The sequence below is a fragment of the Scatophagus argus genome, chromosome 20 (assembly GCF_020382885.2).
Source record: "Scatophagus argus isolate fScaArg1 chromosome 20, fScaArg1.pri, whole genome shotgun sequence".
Taxonomy (NCBI): domain Eukaryota; kingdom Metazoa; phylum Chordata; class Actinopteri; family Scatophagidae; genus Scatophagus; species Scatophagus argus.
The window spans coordinates 10245376-10266198 of NC_058512.1; the positions used below are offsets into that span (position 1 = coordinate 10245376).

Here is a 20823-nt window from a genome sequence, read left to right on the forward strand (position 1 = left end):
CCATAAGACTTGAGAGTCATTCCCACTGTGATGCATGTACCATAGCCCTTATCACCAACTCTGTGGTTAATGTACACTTAGCAGTAACGTAGGCCTTGAATATGTGCTCCAATGTTAAATGATTTATGATTTCTGCCTCAGACTTCCATGCTTTGTCCTCTGTAGTTTTATCTCTTTTATCCCTGCCTAATTCTCCACAGACGGCATATTACCTTACATCTGTTTGAATCATATGTCTTGCAGTGATTATGTGTGCTTAGCAACCGAGTGTAACAATCCACAGTCAAAGGTCAACAGCCAGAAAACAAAGAGAGTTTTGTGTTTTAGTGCTCGAAAAGCAAACGCCACCTGCCAGCCACTTTTACCAACAATGATGAGTAAAGAGACAAGACCTGTTTTGAATTCTCCGAATACAAGACCGATTGGTTCGTAATACATAGCCTAGTTAGTCATTATTTGAAGAGGAGTTCAAATAAAATTAAAATAATGATGAAGAAACCATAATTTTTTTGCACCTTAAATGTAGTCTGTTTTCAGCTGTATTCTGTCCGGGCTTTGCTAACCCAGGCTATAGGCTAAGCAGTAAGTCACACTGTTAACTGTGGAGTCTGTCTACTGGATGTCTCACTCCACAGTAGCCACTAGAGGCAATGATTTTCACCATGTAGGCCTAACATCTTTCATAATAAGGTGTCCAAAATATGTTACACAACAAAGAACTGTAAGTAAAATACAAGAAACAGCCACAAAGTGTATGGGATGAATGTCCTTTTGGAAATAAGGATAAAAGACAAATATGTGATAACACCCCAGTATGAACATCTGCATGCTTAATGTACAACAAAAACCCTCCCACTGAAGAGGCTATGTAGACTGTAGTTAGCAGTCTCACTCCTGCACTTTTTAAAGAAATTATTCTGAGAACATGACTTTTTTTCACATAAAAATGAGAGCATAACAGTGGGAATTAATGCACTGCAGTCTGCTCTTTTGAGCCCGTTTACTGTCCCCAGATCAGATCCACGCAGCGGGGATTGGAGTAGATAGGACGATTTATCTCTGTATTTATAGTTTTATTATTCTATCACATGCGTCACATTTATATATGCTCTTATATTTGTGAATATATGAATACAAAGCATTAAATAAGTAAGTATTTCTTTAATTACAAAACATGATTTCTACTCCCCTCAGTCTGTCAACCGTCTCACTGAAGCAGGTAAAGTAGAAATCAGGCCTTGTTGAAAGATGTGTGCCTCTGGGCATGATGGGCCCTCTTTACATGTGACAGGTCTCATTGTTCTCCTAGCAGCCACAATTATGTAGGTCCTCAGTTCCATGTAGCTACCTCTGAGCTACACTTCACCTCTTTAAGACCTCAATGGGGAATTTCTTAAAGAGAGACCAACACACACACCAAAGACCTTGGCTTCACCATAAACCTTATTTTATGGACAACTGAGTTCACTTTAAACCCCCAACACGTCCATTTTTGAAATGTTTGAGCCCACTGCAAAATAAAAATAAAAAGTTCATAATGATTGGCTTTTTGTTCCATTGCAACAATTAGCACTGAAAGTGAAGGTTTTCAATAAGTTCCTCATATTTATAGGATTATAGTGATCCACAAGTCATAAATTTCACAAAGAGAAAACCTGAGGCCCTCTTTTGTGGTACATAGGAGTACTAAAAAAACATAAAACGCTGTCATTAACTGCAACAGATTTTAAATTTGAAACAAGCTTGCACATTTAAGAAGTGGAGTCAAGCGTTTGCATGCCTTTCAGCCCTGTCTATGGATTTAAGGCCAGATAAGTTCGCTTTAAACCTCACGCACACCCAGTGATGAACAGCATTTATCAACATTATTAATGTGCCCTGTGAGGACAATTTGTATTGTTACAGTGATTTACAGCATAGGTCATAGATACATAGAAGAGTGATTTTGAAAATGACATGTCCATAAAATTAATTGGAAAAAGAAAAGAAACTAAAGAAGTCGGTAAGTACAAAACACAAAAAAACTGCACACCCACCAGCCTGTTTGAGGAACTATTGCATCAGTGATGTGTTGAGTCCATATTGCAACTCTTCCTGTGACTTCTGAGAACTACAGGAGAACAAGATTATACAGCATTATACTGCAATGTTTTTTAGGTGGTGCTCAGATCTTCCTTTATATTCTGTGACTTACAACTGCATTTTCTCTTGTTTCATTGCACATTTGATGCCAATGTTATATAAGCATAACCTTCTTACATTGATTGAAAAGTCACATCATGTTATTTTTTCACTTTGATCTGAGGATTATTTATTGGTCAGCACGAAGGCTTGAGCAGATACAAAACTTATTAAAATCCTTGTTATGCAACACCGCTGTGCAGGACTGTGATGGGAGCTTAGGATGCTGACTTCAAGTTTTGGGTGAATTTTACAGAAACTCAGCAGTGTCAAGACTGTTTTTCTCTTTAAGAGGATTCAAAGTCTCGAGGAGGAGAAGTCTCCCTCCTCAGTGTTGTTAAGGTTTTTACTTTGAGTCTCTGCTTTTTGCAAATGTGGATGAGATAATGTGGTCAGTGCTGAATACAGTGGATCTGTTTTTCCAAAGCTTCCAGTCAGCAGCTTGATATTAAGTTAGTTTGTGAGTGAATTAATGCTTTGTTTTGCTTCTCAGATCTGCTGCACTGTCTAGATTAGATCTATTTGCACCAGCTTCCTGTATTTCCTGTATTTCCCAGCTGCTGTAATTAACCATGTGTATTTGTTTATTAATTTTGTATGAAGTATGATCTGTGGCTTTAGTGCAAAGCCTTCATATCTCAGACGGATGTGTGCTTAGTTGTGTATGAATTTACAACTCTGTTAATATGTGCGTATTTATATTTGTATTAGAAGGCTGGGGAAGGTGGGTAACATTGTTAATGTATCTTCATTGGTTGAAATATTTTTTCTGGCAACTAGAAAACGTGATCCTGCCTGCAGAGGCACTGCAGTGTGTGCTGCAGCAAGAGGGAGCAATGAGAGAGAAAGAGAGGGAGTGTGTGTGTGAGAGAGAGAGAGAGAGAAAGAGAGAGAGATAGGGGGGTGGACAGGCAAAACAAGCCACATGCATAAGGAGGGAGCCAGAGGCACAGAGGCAGAGAGGGAGAGTGTGTGAGTGTGCATGTATGTGTGAAAACGCTGCGCATGTGTGAGTGTGAGGCACACTGACTGGAGCAGACGGAGAAAGGGAAAGAGGAGTACTGAACGACAGCCGAAACAGGAGGAGAGATAACAGCAGAGGAGTGGGACAGAAGGAGAAGAAAGCCTTTACCCAAAGACCAGATGAAAGAAAGGAAGGAAGAGACGGGGAGGTACATGCAGAAAAACACAGCACAGAAGCCCAGTCACTGTACTGATTTAGCTGAATGATTTGAGAGACAGAGACTGAGGGATGGAGAAAAAGAGGCGAGAGGGACACGCTCAGTCACAGCTCGGAGGAGAAGGAACAAGGGTGGAAGAGTGAAGGACAAAGGCACCAAAGAGGAGAGGAGGAGAGGAACGAGTGATGCGAAGCTCGATGAAAGCAGCCTTGAGACATGACGCATCCCCCCTGTAACAGCCTCCTCCATCTTACATCTCCTCCATGTTTTCCTCCCCTCACTGCTGCTTGTTGTTCATGCTAGAATCAAAGGGACAGGAGAGACCATCCTCCCTCTGGTGAGACATCCTCTTAACAAAGAGACTGAGAGGCTCGATTTTATCTTCGCAGAACATCATCAACGACATTGACAGCAAGAACTGGAAAAGGAACGAGGAGGTGAGAAAGCACTGGAACAAGAGAAGTGCGTAGGCAGACAGGTGAGGATGAGAGAAAGGCTTTGCATTCGTGTGAGGTTTTTCTTTGTCGTAATGTGCATAGTCTTCACCTGTTCCAGATCCGATGTGTGGCTCCTCTACATGGGGTCATGTTAATGTTCTTTGTTGTCTAGCTCTCTTTGTGCGAAAATCAAATAGAAAGAAGCTGCCTTTTGCTTTGTTGCATTAAGCTGGGATTTGCATGGTTGTTGCATCATGGTCATCCATTTTGTACACAGACCCGCACACATGGATGTATGAATGAAGACACACATGCATGCACAACGAAATGCACCTGCGCACGTACGTTCACGCATTGGCCACAAACAATGGATAGAACCTGCAAATAAGAGTGTGATGACGTGTGACGTTTGGGTGTAGTTGTTATCTCCACCTTGTCATGTCTTCAGCGGTTATGACATTTCACAGACCTCTGCACAGACGGACAGTGGGGACAGGAAGAAGGCAAGGTTGGGGTGGGGGGTGGTGGGTTGATAGGGACAGAGCAGGAACGGCCTGTTCTGTATCTGTCAGCAGCACTAAGGCATCTCCATATTGGCCATACATTGGCGCTGCAGTGAGAGTGCTGGGCACACCATGCTGCGATTGCATAACTGCCCCTGAACGCACACCCCTCCCACATGCTAAAGCTGCTCCATCTCACACGGTCCAAATATTTTGGCCACCTTGACTCTATCTCACAGTCCCTCCTAAGACTCCGCCGCTCACACTGCATCGACAATGCCGTCCACCTTAACCCCGTGCTGAGACAGCCTCCTTAAAAGAAAAATCAATTGCCTTAATCAATCAAAACATAGTTGTTACTGAAGAGCTGTACATTTGCTGTACCTTTCACTCTAAATCTTCTGTGAAGTCTATGTCAGACAAAGCGATGATGGTTATCGCTTTTAGTTTTCTGCCAGCGTGCAGCTCTGCCATGTTGCCGTGAGAGCTACATAGACGAGAACAAAGAGCACTTGGCTGTAATGAATTGCGAGGCAAAATGGCCGATGTCTGCCATGAATGACAGCGGACTGAATTATTAAAAACAACACCCTCCCACATACTCACTAAGCACTTTGTGTCCATGCAAAAACACAAACATCACACTGTCATCATTCAGTATTCTGTGGGATAATTGCATGTAATCACAGCTTGATAGACTGACTGTAAATATAAGAATCAGAGTCAAACATCATGTAAGGGTCTGAATCCTCTGGGAAAAACAATTAAATCTTGCACTTAAAGCTTGGCATTTAAGCTATTTTAGCTTGACATCAACCTACTAATATGTGAATGAAATCCAGTCTTCTATTCAGACACAGATTGTACAACGAAACCCCATTGAAAGAAGCATGCAATTTGCAAAAAAAAAATAATTATATGACAATGAAAGCATGACATTTAGTTTTATATGCTATGGCTGTAACAACAACAGGAATATTAAAACAAGACACCGAACTGCATCAATCATTTTAATTTATACAGCACCACACTTCATATGCTTTTAAAATTGTAAAATGTGCCACAAAAGCAGATCCTCCTGCATTTAAATGATGCACAACATTTCACTAACTCCCTTCAAACGTCACCGTGGCCAGACGGACACTGGAGTCAGCAAACATACAGTAAATCTGGGGATTTGTCGTCAGATCACGCTAAGGTCATAACATGTTATGCAATCAAAATAACAACATAATATCCCTCCCAGGTTTGAGGAGAGATGAGGCAATGTTTTTCCACCCGCCAAGGCATGAATGTGAATACATATCTCAACATAGCTGACATACTGCTGGTGTATGTGGTGTAGGTGCACAATGACCTGAACCGTCTGTTCTGACCAGGTCAACAGACTGGCCATACAGACGCGTGGATGGATGGATGGATGGATGGATGGATGGATGGATGGATTTATATACAGATTTCCACTGAGAGAAAAGGTAGCGAGAGACAGCAGACAGACTGATGCAGGGTCTCTATGACTCATTCAGAACATGGTGCCCTTCTCCTGCTGTCCGATCTGCACAGGTGGAATCAATCCTGTCTGACTGTGAGGACGTGAGCCTTGTGTGAGTGGTGTGAGAGAGAGAAGACTAGGGAACATAGTGGGAGTGAGAGAGGATAGGAATGTTCTAGGCCTGTGGAGCTGTGTGTGTTTTTCTTCCCCTTAAGGTGTGTGTTTGTGTCAGTTTAATCAGTCGGAGATAAATCTAGCATGATATACACATTTAGAAATATTCTTTTTAGTGTCTCATATCTGTTCGTTATCTGCTTGTTTGTGCATCCACTGGAATGTACAGGGTGGTGCCATGTATGTGATGGGTAGTTGTCTGAGGGTGAGAATGTTCCCTGGTGTGTGTGTGCATGTGTGTGACTTTATACTGTGCAGCTCTGTGTGTGTTTAATGGTATGAGGAATTTGCTGCTGAGACAGACTCCTCTGACTTCCCTGTGGTCAGCTCCCCTCTTCCTCCTATTGCTTGTGATGACGAGGTCAAATGCCTGCCATGATTTCATTAGTGTAATAATTCCTCTGCAGGGAGAGGATCCAGAGCTATGTATACACACACACACACACACACACACACACACACCCACACACTCTATGTCAAGACTGTGGGAGAGCTGCAGCACTGTGTTAATATGGTGGCTGGGTCGGAGATGAGCTCCTTACATAATGGGAGAGGGATCCGTCGATTAGGAAGAGTCTGCGCCAAAGCTAGCCCATCAGCAGGCAGCCTGCATCAGTTATCAGTCCTTTTCATAGCACTGTCACCAAATTAGAGGGTAATTTTAGCTGCTTCATCTCCCTGAGGCTCCAGCACTCCTCATGTAGCTTGGATGCTTTATCAACTTGACCCCTGCCACCACCAGGCAGACATGTTTTCTCAAGCTGTTTACAGCCACAGAATGTATTCAGATACACATCTGTGAAAAGTGAAGGCTGATTATTTGAATTTCAAACAAAAGCACAGCTGATATTGGATTTGTCAGTATGTGAGACACTTACAAAAAAGTCTCAGCTGATAGTCATATTTTATGGGTCTATATATATAAATATATATTCTATGCAGTTTATGCAAAGGTGAAACTGTGAAACAACCTAAACACATCTTTGGATTTTCTGGACTATAGTACAGTTATTTACTGGCCCACAAATACACCGATACATATCTATAATAAGTTGATATCAGCAGATTTATTGGTCTAGTTCTAATTCAGATTTGTTATAATCTATAACAACAAATAATAATTTTCAAATAATCTATAGCAACAAATGTTAAACTTTTGGGTATGAGTGGCAAAATGATGATTTAAATCAGTAAATGTCTGACAAAAAATCTGATCATGTGTCATTTGAGTTTCATATCCAGCCATGATTATGACAAAATAATTATAATAGTAATTATTGTTTTCATAATGTCCACACAGTTTATCAGTTCATCTATTTTTAATTTTGCATGCATTTCCAAATTATGATACATATTAATACTGTGATAATGTTTGTAGGCATATCATTCAGCTGAGCTAGAAATTGTCAATGATTTAGGCATTTATTAACTCTGTGATTAAGGTTCCTGATCTTACAACCTGAGTTACGTAATATAATAAGTTATTAAGTAATGACACAATATATACATTCATGATGAATTTCTGTCACAAAACTCTTCCAGAAATGTCTTCTTGAAACACCAAGCATCACCCCTATATATATATCACTATCTCCATGAAAAGGCTTTTTTTCGGATAGGTGTTGCAGCACTGTGGGACTGGAGGAACACATTTGGTGAGCTTGTGAGCGATTCTGGCTAACAGCTCCTTGAGTCTGTTGGGCGCATTGTGCAAATACATCAGCAGATTCGCTGAAAAACAACAAAAGGAAGAAACCAACGTCTGCTCGCTTGCCCAACATAGCTCACTGCGTCACATGAAAGTAACGGGCTAAAGCACATCCGCCTGTTAGGTACATCGCTCTCATTCTATGTGAATCTTCAGCAGGGGTTGGGGGCAGGAAACCACTGAGAGGTACATAGATAAACCATAAATAGAAACCAGCAGTGCTGCGCTCCCTCTCTCTTTCTCTCTTCCTCGCCATGTAGGTCACCTCCTCTGCTCAGTTTTTTTTTTCCCTCTAATGAATCATCGCTGTTGACAGCCGTGCAGAGAATGAAAGATGTGTCATCCTCCCTCCTCCTCCTCCTCCTGCACTTTGCCAGCTATTGTTTTGGTCAAACAAAAAATTTTCATCCATGCACTTGTTCATTATCATAAACCCACACACAGTATGACACAAAACCCTGAATAGGGTTTGTAAGATGTTCCCACGAATGTTCGAGTCTTAACTGATGCAACTCACAAGATGATGCTGATAGGAAGTATGACAAGAGCAGGACTGCAACCTGTGTCACAATCACATGTTCAAACCAGACTGTGCGGCAGCTTGCAGCATAGTTTAACTTTGAGAACTGATAACACAGTGTTATCAAAGATTTTCAGAATTCTTTACATTTAAAAGCTATGCATACTTATTTGATTAATGTAGTTTAGTTCAAATTTTTGGTGTGGAGGGTGGGGTGAGGGCTTGGACTGATCAATTCAGTATTTCTGAACTGCTGTCTAAAGCAAAATAAGTAAATAAATAAATAACATGTGTGTACACTCAAACAACGGATATCGCCAATAATCTTCTTCATACCAAATAAAACAAATCTGGCAAATTAATATAATTATGAAAACTTAAATGTAGAAAGGATCATAACATATATCATGTTGTATATACACTCACTGGACATTTTATTGGGCACACCTGTTCTAGTCAAACACCTTTAACATCTTTCATATGAGGCTTATAATGTTCAGTCTTTGGTTGTATTGTCAGAAATGTAAAGTAAGTCATAGTTTTATGACTGAGACAGTTTGGATTGAGGACTGGGCTGCATTATATTTAGGTATTTCTAATTTTATTTCTTCCCTTTTTATATATGAGGCAGACTGACTATAACATATATGTTATAGTCAATATATATATATATATGTGTGTGTGTGTGGTGTGTGTGTGTGTGTGATATAACTAAGTCCTTCTTATTTATGAGATCTGAAAGACACTCATTGCAGACTTTAAACCGTACGTGTGCTGTGTTTGTAATGCTTATGCCAGAGTACGCCACATATCAACATAATCTTCCGACTGATTGTGTTCAATCAAAATCAAGGCGTACCCTCTGTGCTGTGCCTCGGAGCATGTGGCAGCACGATAATTATCTCGCTCTTTAAAAAGGCACACCTGGGCTGAAGCCAAAATGCAGACAGGACAAAAGGTTTTTTTTGTTTTGTTTGTGAGCCACCCTGGCAGTTTCCTTCATTAGACACTGAAACTGATCTTCCTACAGCTACAGTAGACTTCAAAGCAAGTTCTTTTAAAGTTTCAAAAATATCAAATCATGCAGACACAGACATATAACATTTCAAAGAAGTAAGTGAATTTCAAAGTCAAACATGCAGTCAGTATTCTTTCTATGAAACACAATAAATATGGCAACCCTCTCTGTTCACCCTCTCTGTTCGCCCTCTCTTCTCCTGCTCATTCCATATTAAAACTTATGAAATCGTATACATGATGTGTTTATCAGAGGAAAAATTCATGTCTCTTATGAATTGTTTTTGCTGTTTTCACAGGTAGATGGACCTAAGGAATCAAGAGGAGAAGTAATGAGTCCAAGACACTGAAAAAAGGAACACAAGCACAGAGGCATCTTTCAGACTGTTACCACGTCTTCTGCTCAGTTGGGTAGACTGTTTGAGTCCAAAATAAAAACCCTTGACTTCCACCTCTGAGGAATTCAGGAGCCTTGGAGCTTAAAGGAGTCATTCCAACAGAGCACTACAGGACACCTCCTCAAATAAGGACCTCCTCCCTCGTTCCTATCAACAAACCACCTAGAGGGTCACACGAGGTCACTTGACCAAGAGCAGACAGAAAGACTGGAAGCTATTCTTTCTTTCTCACGCACTCAAGGTGACTTGTAACACACTGGCAGCCAAAAACAGGAAGTGAAGTTTGAGTCTGAGCGAGAAAAATGCATAAGGGCTAGTTTGAGAAGGCAATAGTTTCCTTGGCAGGCCACAGGATATAGTTTATGACAATACCTCTTGGACCTTCCTGAACTGCCTGAACTCAACCCCAACCCCGCCATCCCCATTCCGTGAATGCAGATATCCACCAACCTTTACTGTATGTATATATGAGAGCATCTGTGTGCATATGAGATTATTTATTGGTGTTATCACTGAGTGAGAACATATCTTTGTGCTAAATTGTCGTTGTGTGTGAATATTCTGCAAACAGCCATCAGAGACAGCACAGGAACATCAGCATAAGTGAACAACAACAACAACAACAAAAAACTACCTTTAAGTAGTCAACACCAGTCAGATACTGTAAGCTGGACTAGTAAATCATCTGTACATATCAGAATAAGAGCTGCAGATTGTGGTGCACTGGCTGGGCTCCTCTATCTGTTTTCCCCTCATAAAGACTCAGGCTGACTGTGACTCCCACCAGAGGGGGGATCTCTGAGGGAAACATGGAGGCAACCATCCGTCCCCATGTCCCATCGAATGGCTGATTTCAGATAAGGAGCCCAAGTCTTTTCCCCTTGTCCTGAACCAGGCAGGGGCATCCTGCACTGATAAGAGCCACAACAGCCCCTCTCTCCTCCACCTCCAAAAACGTGCGAATGTCCTGCCTCAGGCGTCAACCCATCACGATCCCCATGGACACCGTCAAGATCATCCAGTCGGAGAAGTTTCCCAGAGAGTGCCCTGTGCCCGTCACCCAGCCGCGCTATGCCCCACCCCCCAGAGTTGCATGGGACGGTGGAGGCGAAGGCGAAATCATCGTCAATCAGGCCTGCAGCGACTTGACCCTGGACATGACGGGGTCCCCACGACCTATGGTGCCCCCCGTGGCCCCTGTGACACGCAGGGAGCAGAGCTTCCTGGCGCAGCGCAAAACCAGTGCCAACGAAATCTGTTACCATCAATTCCACTATAAGATGGAAGACGTCATAGTCAACCAGTACGTACTGCGCTCCTCCTCCACCTCTTCCTCCACTTCTTCCTCTTCCTCCTCGGGACCCGTCATGCCCTGCGAGCCCCTGGACTGTCCTACCTGTGGTCACACCTACAACTTTGCCGGCAAGCGTCCGCGCATCCTCTCCTGCCTGCACTCAGTGTGTGAGGAGTGCCTGCAGATCCTCTACGAGTCCTGTCCCAAGTACAAGTTCATCTCCTGCCCCACATGCCGGCGCGAGACAGTGCTGTTCACTGACTATGGCCTGGCTGCTCTGGCCATCAACACCAGCATCCTGAGCCGCTTGCCCTCTGACCCCAATGGGCCTGTGCAGTGGGGTGGAGATGCCGACCGCAGCTGCTACCAGACTGTGCGCCAGTACTGCCAGTCAGCCTGCACCTGCCAGATCGCCAACCCCTTGTCCTCCTGTGGCATCATGTAGACAAGGGGGGGCACTGCAGGCATGACTCAATACTGCCCCCCCACCACCACCACCACCACCACCACTCCTGTCGTCTATAAGCTCTACCCTCTCTGCCAACCCCTCCCTGTCTCTCACACACACACGTACAGTAAATAAATCCCTCCACAGATGTTATCTCTATATATTTAATAGCACAGATGGATGCTGTGTGGGACTAATGGATGCCGATGGTTGAATAAATAGTATATAAATGTATTTTATGTATGGACTGGAATCCTATTCACCCTCTCTCGTTTGGTTGGACGTGTTTGTCATTGACATCTCTTTACATGGGAATGCCAGGGGAGGTCTACCCCCCCAAACCTAGGTGAATAAAGATTAAATAAATGATACAAATGACTATGTGTGGCGTGCACCTGTTATCTGTGAAGCTGCAGAGTTCTGATTTTCATTTTATTGTTTGGACTAGCACTTTTGAAGTTGGCCCATTTCAATATATGTTTTTACCCAGTTATAGTAAATACTGATATAGATTTTAAGGAGTTAATTACTGGATTTATTATTTTCAAGTGGGTTTTCTGCACAGCTTTTTATAAAAAAACAAAAAACAATTGTACCAGTTACTGTGAGGACCATCCCTTAATTTACATCCTGTTCCTTCTATTTAATTTAGAAATAGCTTTGATGCTTCTAAATCTAATCTGAAACAATTAGTTAATTCATCCATCAACTGAAAATTTATCATGAAGGATTTTTATAAGTAATGAATTGTTTGAGCCCTTCACTGGATCCAATTTCTCAAATGTGAGGATTGGCTACTTTTTATATCATTGTGATTGTATTCAGCCTTTGAACTGACATTTCATAGATTAAAAGATTAATAACATTGATTGCAGGTCGGGGCACACAACATAATCATCAGCTGTTGCCTCAGTTCATATTTGCACCACATAAAGAAAGTCAGTCATATCATGTTGACATACAGCATGTGGGTATTTGACAGATATGTGATGATAAGTGTATTCCTTTCATGTTGCACAAATACACCAAGACAAAATGAAAAAGACTTTCAGAGAGTTATATTTACACTATGTTACTTGACATGTACAGTGAAATATTATGGAAATCAGTTTTATTAACCAATCTGCAGCTTTGACTGGGAAAAAATAAATACAAGTTTGATTTTTGTAAAGTCGAACTTTGTAGTGCTACAAGATATTTAACTCTCCATCACATCATTATTTATCAGCATAAATTATAAAGGCAATATAGACATAGCAGACATGGCAGATTGCTACTTCACATGCACTGAATAGGAGGTCATTTTGAAAGCAGTGACAGGGAAGCTTTCTCCTCTTAAGAATAAAACCAAAATGTCCAGCCTCATTTATACAAGAAGAGTTTTCCTCCTGAACAGCTGGATGAACCGTCGCCGGGCTGAGTTTTTCTCAGCTGACTGCATCTGTTGGCTGAATAGATAAAAAATTCATGAAACAGAGCTGAAGCAAGCGATTGTGGAAAGCTGCAAGCGGTATGCAAGCTAACGTTCATTAAAAAAGGGGACAAGATGTTCAAGGGGAACAGAAGCACAGACTGAAAATGAACTCCCAGCAAAGCCTCCGCCTCCACTGTGCATTAGCTCTGGACCACTGCATCAGTGTGGCCCGTTGCCACGTTGGACACATGGCACATGACACATACATTTCCTCAGAGCATCATGCATCCTGCGTACATGAGATTAATAATACTGCCACCCTCAGAGGTCACAGTAAGAAACATAATATCTCACCTCTTTCTGTCTCGCAGGGATGTCTCTCTTCCCAAAGACATCATTTTAAACTTCCAGTTCATGTTGATTTTACTCCTCTCCTCCTCTTTAGATTCCTGAGAAGACAAAATTATTATTTATACATTATGGGGAACAAACAGAATTAACATATCTCTCATAAAACACACTTATAATTCAGTCAGAATAACATGGATATATTCTCTAGCGGCTCTTTTGATTGTGGTCATTACTTGTGTCGCGATTATGTGTTTCTACCTGCTTTTTATGGTCTTCCTCTGTCTTCTCCAGCAGGTCATCTGTACTCAGATGCTGCCCTCTGCAGTCTGCTTTTAACTTTCCTACACCAAGCACACAATAATGTCACCACAGCACACACAAGATTTTTCTCACATGGGAATCCATCTAAATCATTTAAAAATACATTGAATTAAAAATAGACTATGACTCACTTAAATGCAGCGCTGCAATGGTCGTGTCCGAAGCTGATCTCTGCCGAAAATGTCTGCGATAGTCTTTCCTCCGCTGGGGTTCACTGGAACTGCACTCTGCCCTTGTTTTATTTTCAGGCCTTCGACAAGAAGAAAGGTCCTCATCAGCACTTTGAAAGCCGCTCTGACAGGTGTCAAGAGCCTGAAAGAGAACCAAGTGATTGGAGAGACAATGTTGTCACGATTGAATAATAGTAACCCTCAGGCTGCAAGAAGACATCAGATCATTAACCAGCTTGACAAGCCCGTGTCATGTTCATAAACACGGTCCACTGTGGAAACTGTGTCATCTTCATAACCGCCTTGCAAAGACACAATGCATGAATGTCTTCGGCTGGCTCACCTCCATGTCTTGATACTCCTGTAGGACATTCATCCCCATCTGTAATGCTTGGTTGTGCATCTGTTTTCTAGCAATTTCTTCTAACATCTGGCACACCTCCTCCAAGTAGCTGAGCCCCGGACTCAGTCCCTTTTCCTCCGTCTCACTGAGGTCCTGCACACATCAATGATCATTGAAAAACATTACCTTGTGGGATACAATAAAAACGCAGTACATACAAGTTTAGTTATCTCACTGGTGAAAAATTTTGGAGAAATCTTACGAAATACTGCAGTATAAATAAATCATAGCCGATATTATCCTGTAGCAATTTTTGGTGGGCACATTATGATGAAGCCCACTGACTTTAGTAACCCCTGACTTTCCTATAGCAAGATATTTCTAGCAGGTTTCTAGCAAATTTGTGACTTTGAGCTAGTACTGGATGGATGTCATGAAATATGGTGACATACATTCACGTCTCCCTCAGGCTGAATTTTAATAACTTTGGTGATCTTCTGATCTTACATTTAGTGCCAAGTCAAATTGACTTAACTCAGTGCTTTGGGTTTACGTGCAGAATTATTTAGCATGCTTAGATGGTGAAGATGGTTTGCACTTTAGGATCTAAACATCAGAAACGTTTCTGATGTTTAGATGTTAGCAGCAATGTTAGCAGTTATTTTTCATAATCTGAACATGTGGGATGTAGAATTTTGAAAAGAAGAAAAACCCTCGACCTGTTTAGTCAGAATATCCAGGTTGACTGATTGCTTCACACTTTCTATTAAAACATGTTCACAAACATGGCACGACTTCTACAACAGCACAATAAAAATTTAATTACATATAATTATAAAAAGTATAATTACGTTGACTTGCAGTGTGTGGCGTCTCAGTATTGTATTTCTCAAAGCCTGGCGCACATTCCAAAAAAAGTGAACACACACCCAAACACTAAAAAAACATTGTGAAGTTAATTAAATGCAACTAGTTCCATTAATCCTATTGTTTCAGTGCCTTTGTGTGCTGTCAGTACAACCTGATTTTCACTTTGAGCTCACCGACTCATTGAAGAGGAATGTCCCCAGTGTGCTTTAACAAAATCAACTTTCAAATCAACACAAATATTTTCCACCATCTGGCTAACAATGTTTCTGTCACAGTCATCCAAAACACCACAGACTGCTCAACTTCCCCCACGTGTCTCCATCCATTCCTCCTGTGCCTGTGGGGGGAAAGTCACCTGGGCAGACTGGTTTATGAGCCCTTTCACCAAAGACAAACTCGACGAGTTGAAAAGCATCAGAAAGAGATCCTGTATGAGTAATGACGTGCCTGCCCTACTTTAAATCTGAGAGCAGCTTGGTGTGTTGCAACCCTTTAACTACAGTTAAAGTAGAGGCCTTGTCACACCTTTGAGACATTCTCTCGGGCTTTCCTTTTACATTCACCGGCCTGTGCTGTGCAAGACCATGCACGTTACTGTGAAACTGGTGATGTGACTGGTGTAATGCTGAAACCGCTCCCAAATAAACACAGAGAGAATTGTTTGTATCTCTTCTGTTTTTCCAGAAATGCCACAGCCTTAGATATTTGCACACAGTTTGCTTTGTGACAGAAAAAGTATCTCACCTCTAATCTTGTCTGAGCTGGTTGCTTGTAAGAAATCATAGACATCGGTCGTCTTCGAGTCAGGCCCATGGGGACTAATGGGTTGACGGTCCTCCTGAGGCCAAAGCTCTCTGACCTCTGACCTCTCACTAACTCCGATGCGTGTCGTTTGGGTAGAAAAGATGCCCGAGGCTGTCGCCTGAGCACATCGTCCACTGTAAGGGGCAGTGTGTTGTCCTTTATAAGCTTAGAGTGAGTCCTTTGCAGTGCTTCCTCCACTCTTTGGTGCAAGGCAATAGAGCCTTCCTGAGCTCTGGTGGAACAAAGGCGTGGGGAGGAAGGTGAAGAAGAAGAAGGCAGAGGGGAGGAGAGGACAGGAGACTGTGATGTTGAGACTTCTCCTTCTGATGTAAAGGTCTCTATTTCTGTGTTATCTGTTGAGATGGAGCAGGAAGTGGCAGGAAATGACATGTCAGAGCTGGCTGTCTCCACTCCAGAGTCCACCGATTCTGAGCGCGGGTTAGTCCCCATGGGAGAGGAAAGTGAAGAAGAGTCTTCATCATTATTTTCCTGCCCCTCTGAGTACGAACACTGACCTTCTTCAGTTATCCAAGCCTCCATGAGGTTTCCAAAGCTCCTGTACAGATTCATCTCCAGACGTTTGCTCTCTGTCCCTCACACCTCTTCTGCTGCTGAGCTGCAACAGGAAAATGAACTCCAGCTTGGACAGCCCACACAGTCATTAGCTGAGGCAAACCGGCGATGCAGAATTCAAAACATCCCCTCTGATCCGCCTCTGTTTCTTCACCACACCCATCCCCAGCATCTGACCTGTCACAGCGCGGAGGTGCGTGTTCATACCTGCTCCTTCCTGTCACTAAATCCTGGGAGGAGAGTGACTCATCGGCTGTGTTATTTGAAATGTTGAAATTGTCCTGACACCAGTAAGAAATTCAAGACATAACAAGTACAGGCTATGACATAGATTTGCTCTGTGCACAGCGGTTACAGAGTGCTTTTCAGATGTAAAGGAATGCTGATAAGTAAAATCACATCAGAGATAAAACAAGTCACAGGACTGGCACCTTCCACAAGATGAAATGTAAAGAAAATTCACACTTAACACTCCTTTGTTCGTGAGTGTGAAGAGTAACACAATATGTTTGAATTCCTCAGCAGATACAGTGCTATGCTATGTGTGTGTGAAAATGGAAACTGTAAGAAGAAGATGAAACAGTAAACCCCATTTCGTCATTTCAGCAAGATTCATCTGAGAGGAATGTGGAGAATGGACAGTCGCATGTGCTGATCTGATCTACATTCCCCAGGTGAACCGAGACAGGATGGGTCATCTGATCGCAGGGTCAATCGCAATCCTGGAAAAACAAGACAAAAGCAAATTATTTTCAGTTGGTGCACAGTTACATCTGCATGTTAACTGTGATTTAGCTATCCAGTCCACTTGTATTATTTTCTACTTAAACAACCAACAGTATTGAAACTCCAAATCTCTTGTTCGCTTATTCGTTTCTCTTTGTTTACTTTTATCTTTGTTTGTTTCTGTCTTAAAAGATTTTACACACATTCATATCAGGACTTTAGCTACAACTGTGGACACTGAGTGTTTGTCTTCTGTTAGAACTCGGGGGACTAATCTGGTGGTAGTTACTTTTATCCCACAGTTAGGGAGAAAATAAATACAAAAAAATGAATTTGATTCATGAAGGCTTTGAAACACTGTTTAGAACTTTATATGGGGACATAAAATGTACAGAAAATACAACCGAAAATATACCTCAATAATAAAAATGAAAAATAAAACTAACACTTTTTTCTTCTTGTATACTATACTTTTAATAGTTAAGATACGCGGGGCCCTTTATTTAATCTTTATTTATTGCTAATTATGCCGATCACTGTTCCTCCTCCTCATACTCAGCCGCTAGGTGGCACTGTTGACTAATTCTCAAGAAGCCTCTGTTTTTAAAAAAATCACTCAATAAAAAACCAGTACAACTTTTCAACACGCGTTTGATCTGTTTTATTCTAATGTCCATTTTCCCTATTTGGGCTCTTTATTTAGAACCTTATAGACAATAACTTAACAAGCATTTATAGTGCGTATGGGTACATTATTTGCTGGATTTGACATTAAAAAGCGTAACGGACTGTGAATTCCCGTTTCAAACAGTCTTAAAACAACAACAGCAGTTTTTATATTATCCCGGCAGAAAAAAAGCCTCGTCAGTTGAATGTCGTCGGCCTCTTTCTGTTTGTTTAGGTTTAATTCTCTGTAGCAACGAGTAAACACGGCGTGAAGGCGACCTGCTTCAGCGTCCGACACGATCAACATGGACAAACACGCCCCTAAATTCAGCAAAGTTTCACTGACACCTGAGCCATATTATATACCGGGGTAAGTACATGTGTGCCTTTCGAAATGACCAGTTAATTTTAATATTGAGGATAAAATAATATATGTAACATGACTGCGCAGGTTGGACTGCAAACCAGTAGCCTGTTGTTAAATTCACAGGAGACACATGTCAGCTGTATTGTGATATCCTTGTAAAAATAAACAACAAAAAAACAAAACTAAAATTATGGTATAATTACTAATTTAATTATTTGATTAAAGTTTTGTCAGAGTGGCGTTTAATATATGTTGTTGGTAATTTGTCCCCAAAATATAGACACAGGAGTGCAGTACAATGAGGTTTTTTTTGTTTGTTTGTTTGTTTTTTGTCTACACAAAATATGACTTTGATGTAAATTTCTCATAAAGTTTGTGTTAAATATGTTAAAATGATACTATAAATTCACTCCCAACCAATTCAAAAGATGCTGCTGAGTTGCTGTGTTCACCTCAGAACCCCTGTTGTGTTCAGCTATACAGGGCACTGTCCACAGCTGAAGTACAGTATGGGGAAGTCTTATGCCAAGCTCACAGCCGAGCTGCTCACCAACCCTGAGGTGAGACACTCCGATCGCTTGGTCCTCCACACGGCTCAGCCCGACACTGCTCTGACACTGAGCAGCAGTAACGTGAGGGAGGTGATACCTGGATTCACAGGTAGCTATCACATACACATAGCTACACCCCCTGGAAAACAGTTTTAATCTTGGGATATGAATATACATGTATGAATATACAAGCAGTTAACTGCCTAGTTATGATGTGAAATAACTAAATACCAATCAGCACTATGTGTCAGTTATAAGTGAAATCTGGAAGTGAGCATTTACAAGTGTTAGTTTTCACTACACAACAACATGAGACCATCAGAAGATGAGGATAATCTGAGCACTTGCTAAATTATTAAGTATAAATGACCAGTTAAGTGGAACAGTGTTGAAAATCAAGATAACACGAACCCAAAAGCCACATTTATGATATTGTGATGACATTACTGATTGGGGTAAACACCAGGGACAAAATCTATTCCTCTTCCACTGTATTGGGGATGGACGCAGAAATCTCAGAGACCCATAAACAAAAGTGCCTTCATGAGTAGACACCACATGAAATTTGCTTTAATGTTGCTTTTTTGGTGTTCTAGGGTTCATTCCGAGAAGACAAAACCACTTTGCCTGCAGCTACTCTGAAATGTGTCGTAAATCGCTGTCTGAGTTTTACCAGGAGAGAAGAGCAAAGACGCAGTCAGCAGACCTGCTACCTGAGGTTAACTATGGCAACCAACAATTTGATGTAACCTACACACACCTGATGTCACTCTACTGACCTCATACACACACATAAATGTTGACGCGGCACCGCTGAATAGGTTCACACTTGTTTAATTATCCATGGTGGAACTCCAGTGTCAGTTCACTGTAATGTAATCCGCCCAAAGAAAAGAAAAAAAAACTGCTCAGCTTTCCAGTAGGACCAAATTCAGATTCACTAATTACGCCACATCATTAACCTTTTGTTTTTATACTTAAACGTAATTATTAGCAGTATACTCAATTTTATTGTGGCACAAATTTCCATTCACTTGAACCACTTGCACAAACTTACTGATGTCAACTTCACTGCAGGTTTACATTAAACACGTGTTTATTGGTATTATTTGTATTGTTAAGTTGAGTCTTTGTTGCCTGTAAATTTTATGTTAGAACTTATAAACAGCATTGGTATGTGATCAGTTGTGATCTTAGAGCTCTTAAAATCTTTCATGCATGTTTGATTATTCTCCTTTATGTTTTGGCACAGAGACCAAAACTCCCATTGACAGCAGTCTCTGACAAAGTGTTCATCTACAAGCCCTTGAAGTCCTTGACCCCTACTTTAAGTCCATATTTAATGGATGCTGATGACCCACACAAGTACTTCATCTCAGGTATCACAGACAACTTTGACAGTTGATTCATATCATACATTTGACATTAAACCTACAGAAGCCTTTTTTTTTCTTGGCAGCAATGGTGTGAACACAACATATCAAATTGATAGTTATACATAACAGTTGTTGTTTGCAAACAGCTGCCTGTTTGCACATCCGTCAGATTAAAGTAAAATTATCATTCAGTTGTTTTCAGTTGAGATTTTGGAGCTTTTTTTTTATTTGCTGAAAATGGCATGTGCAATCTTGAGACTAAAAGAGACTGAACGCTGAGAACTGCAGAAATGAGTGATTTTTCTAGACTCATATGAACAACACTGATAATGGTTTGGATATATTCTGAAGCATACTATATCACAGAATTCCTGAAATACTCCAGAAGCTCACTGAGTGACGTCTTTTTACAGGTTTTACAGGGCATGTGCCAAAGTCTCGCTACCTAATTGGCAAAGGTTTCCCCATCATTACCAACCAGGCACTGACCCAGTTTGGGTCACAGCAGCGACGCGACCCCACATCCCAAAACACCTCAGGGGAGAAGGACAGTACAGTAACTTCCATGCCTAAAATCTATCCAGCAAATACCGGTTTGGTGCCATCATTCACAGGACACATCCCAGGTCAGTGTCAGCAACACATTTCACACTATAAAAGCCTCGTGATCAGCAATTTTATAGTGTCAGTGTTTAAGATCAAGTTAAGCATGTCTAAATCCACACCATCCCACAGGGTACAAGTTTACCTATGGACATACCTTTGGTCAGCTATCCAAGGAGGCATTAGAAAAGAGTGGCATCAAGAGGATCCTCCTGGAAAAGTCATAAAACCATCATCCACGTTAATAAAACGATTTCAAACTTATCAGGAAGTCCTCAAATTTCCGCACTTTGTGCTGTAGTGCAAAAAAATATACTGGCACACGAATTAACATT

The 20823-nt window shown here is 41.4% G+C and overlaps 3 protein-coding genes across 5 annotated transcripts; 2 read left to right on the forward strand and 1 right to left on the reverse strand.

The window, feature by feature from the left end:
- The first annotated feature begins 3026 nt into the window (after positions 1–3026).
- rnf208 (ring finger protein 208) lies at positions 3027–11724 on the forward strand. Of its 2 annotated transcripts, none has more exons than XM_046375685.1 (2): positions 3027–3799; positions 9513–11724. In XM_046375685.1, exon 2 carries the CDS (start codon positions 10574–10576, stop codon positions 11348–11350), a length of 777 nt encoding a protein of 258 aa, XP_046231641.1. In that variant the 5' UTR covers positions 3027–3799; positions 9513–10573; the 3' UTR covers positions 11351–11724. The 2 variants fall into 2 exon arrangements, with proteins under 2 accessions (XP_046231641.1, XP_046231640.1); XM_046375684.1 differs by having other exon boundaries at positions 3031–3840.
- A 665-nt stretch (positions 11725–12389) lies between these two features.
- Positions 12390–16292, reverse strand: si:dkey-106l3.7. The gene is made up of 6 exons (XM_046375683.1): positions 15567–16292; positions 13953–14105; positions 13571–13751; positions 13377–13459; positions 13122–13216; positions 12390–12801 (listed from the first exon to the last, which is right to left on the reverse strand). Exons 1-6 carry the CDS (start codon positions 16194–16196, stop codon positions 12720–12722), a joined length of 1224 nt encoding a protein of 407 aa, XP_046231639.1. The 5' UTR covers positions 16197–16292; the 3' UTR covers positions 12390–12719.
- Positions 16293–17626: 1334 nt separating this feature from the next.
- Positions 17627–20752, forward strand: fam166b (family with sequence similarity 166 member B). Of its 2 annotated transcripts, none has more exons than XM_046375808.1 (6): positions 17627–17961; positions 18434–18618; positions 19106–19254; positions 19762–19888; positions 20299–20511; positions 20621–20752. In XM_046375808.1, exons 1-6 carry the CDS (start codon positions 17897–17899, stop codon positions 20713–20715), a joined length of 834 nt encoding a protein of 277 aa, XP_046231764.1. In that variant the 5' UTR covers positions 17627–17896; the 3' UTR covers positions 20716–20752. The 2 variants fall into 2 exon arrangements, with proteins under 2 accessions (XP_046231764.1, XP_046231765.1); XM_046375809.1 differs by having other exon boundaries at positions 17715–17961; positions 19106–19227.
- Positions 20753–20823: the final 71 nt, after the last annotated feature.

Excerpts from the sequence above, each read along its gene's own strand:
- rnf208 (XM_046375685.1), top strand. The coding sequence starts at position 10,574 with ATGTCCTGCCTCAGGCGTCAACCCATCACGATCCCCATGGACACCGTC.
- si:dkey-106l3.7 (XM_046375683.1), bottom strand. The coding sequence starts at position 16,196 with ATGAATCTGTACAGGAGCTTTGGAAACCTCATGGAGGCTTGGATAACT. Across the intron at positions 13,752-13,952 it reads AGGAGTATCAAGACATGGAG|GCTCTTGACACCTGTCAGAG; the intron begins GTGAGCCAGCCG and ends GTTCTCTTTCAG. Across the intron at positions 13,460-13,570 it reads CATTGCAGCGCTGCATTTAA|GAAAGTTAAAAGCAGACTGC; the intron begins GTGAGTCATAGT and ends TGCTTGGTGTAG.
- fam166b (XM_046375808.1), top strand. The coding sequence starts at position 17,897 with ATGGACAAACACGCCCCTAAATTCAGCAAAGTTTCACTGACACCTGAG. Across the intron at positions 19,889-20,298 it reads ACACAAGTACTTCATCTCAG|GTTTTACAGGGCATGTGCCA; the intron begins GTATCACAGACA and ends GTCTTTTTACAG. Across the intron at positions 20,512-20,620 it reads ATTCACAGGACACATCCCAG|GGTACAAGTTTACCTATGGA; the intron begins GTCAGTGTCAGC and ends ACCATCCCACAG.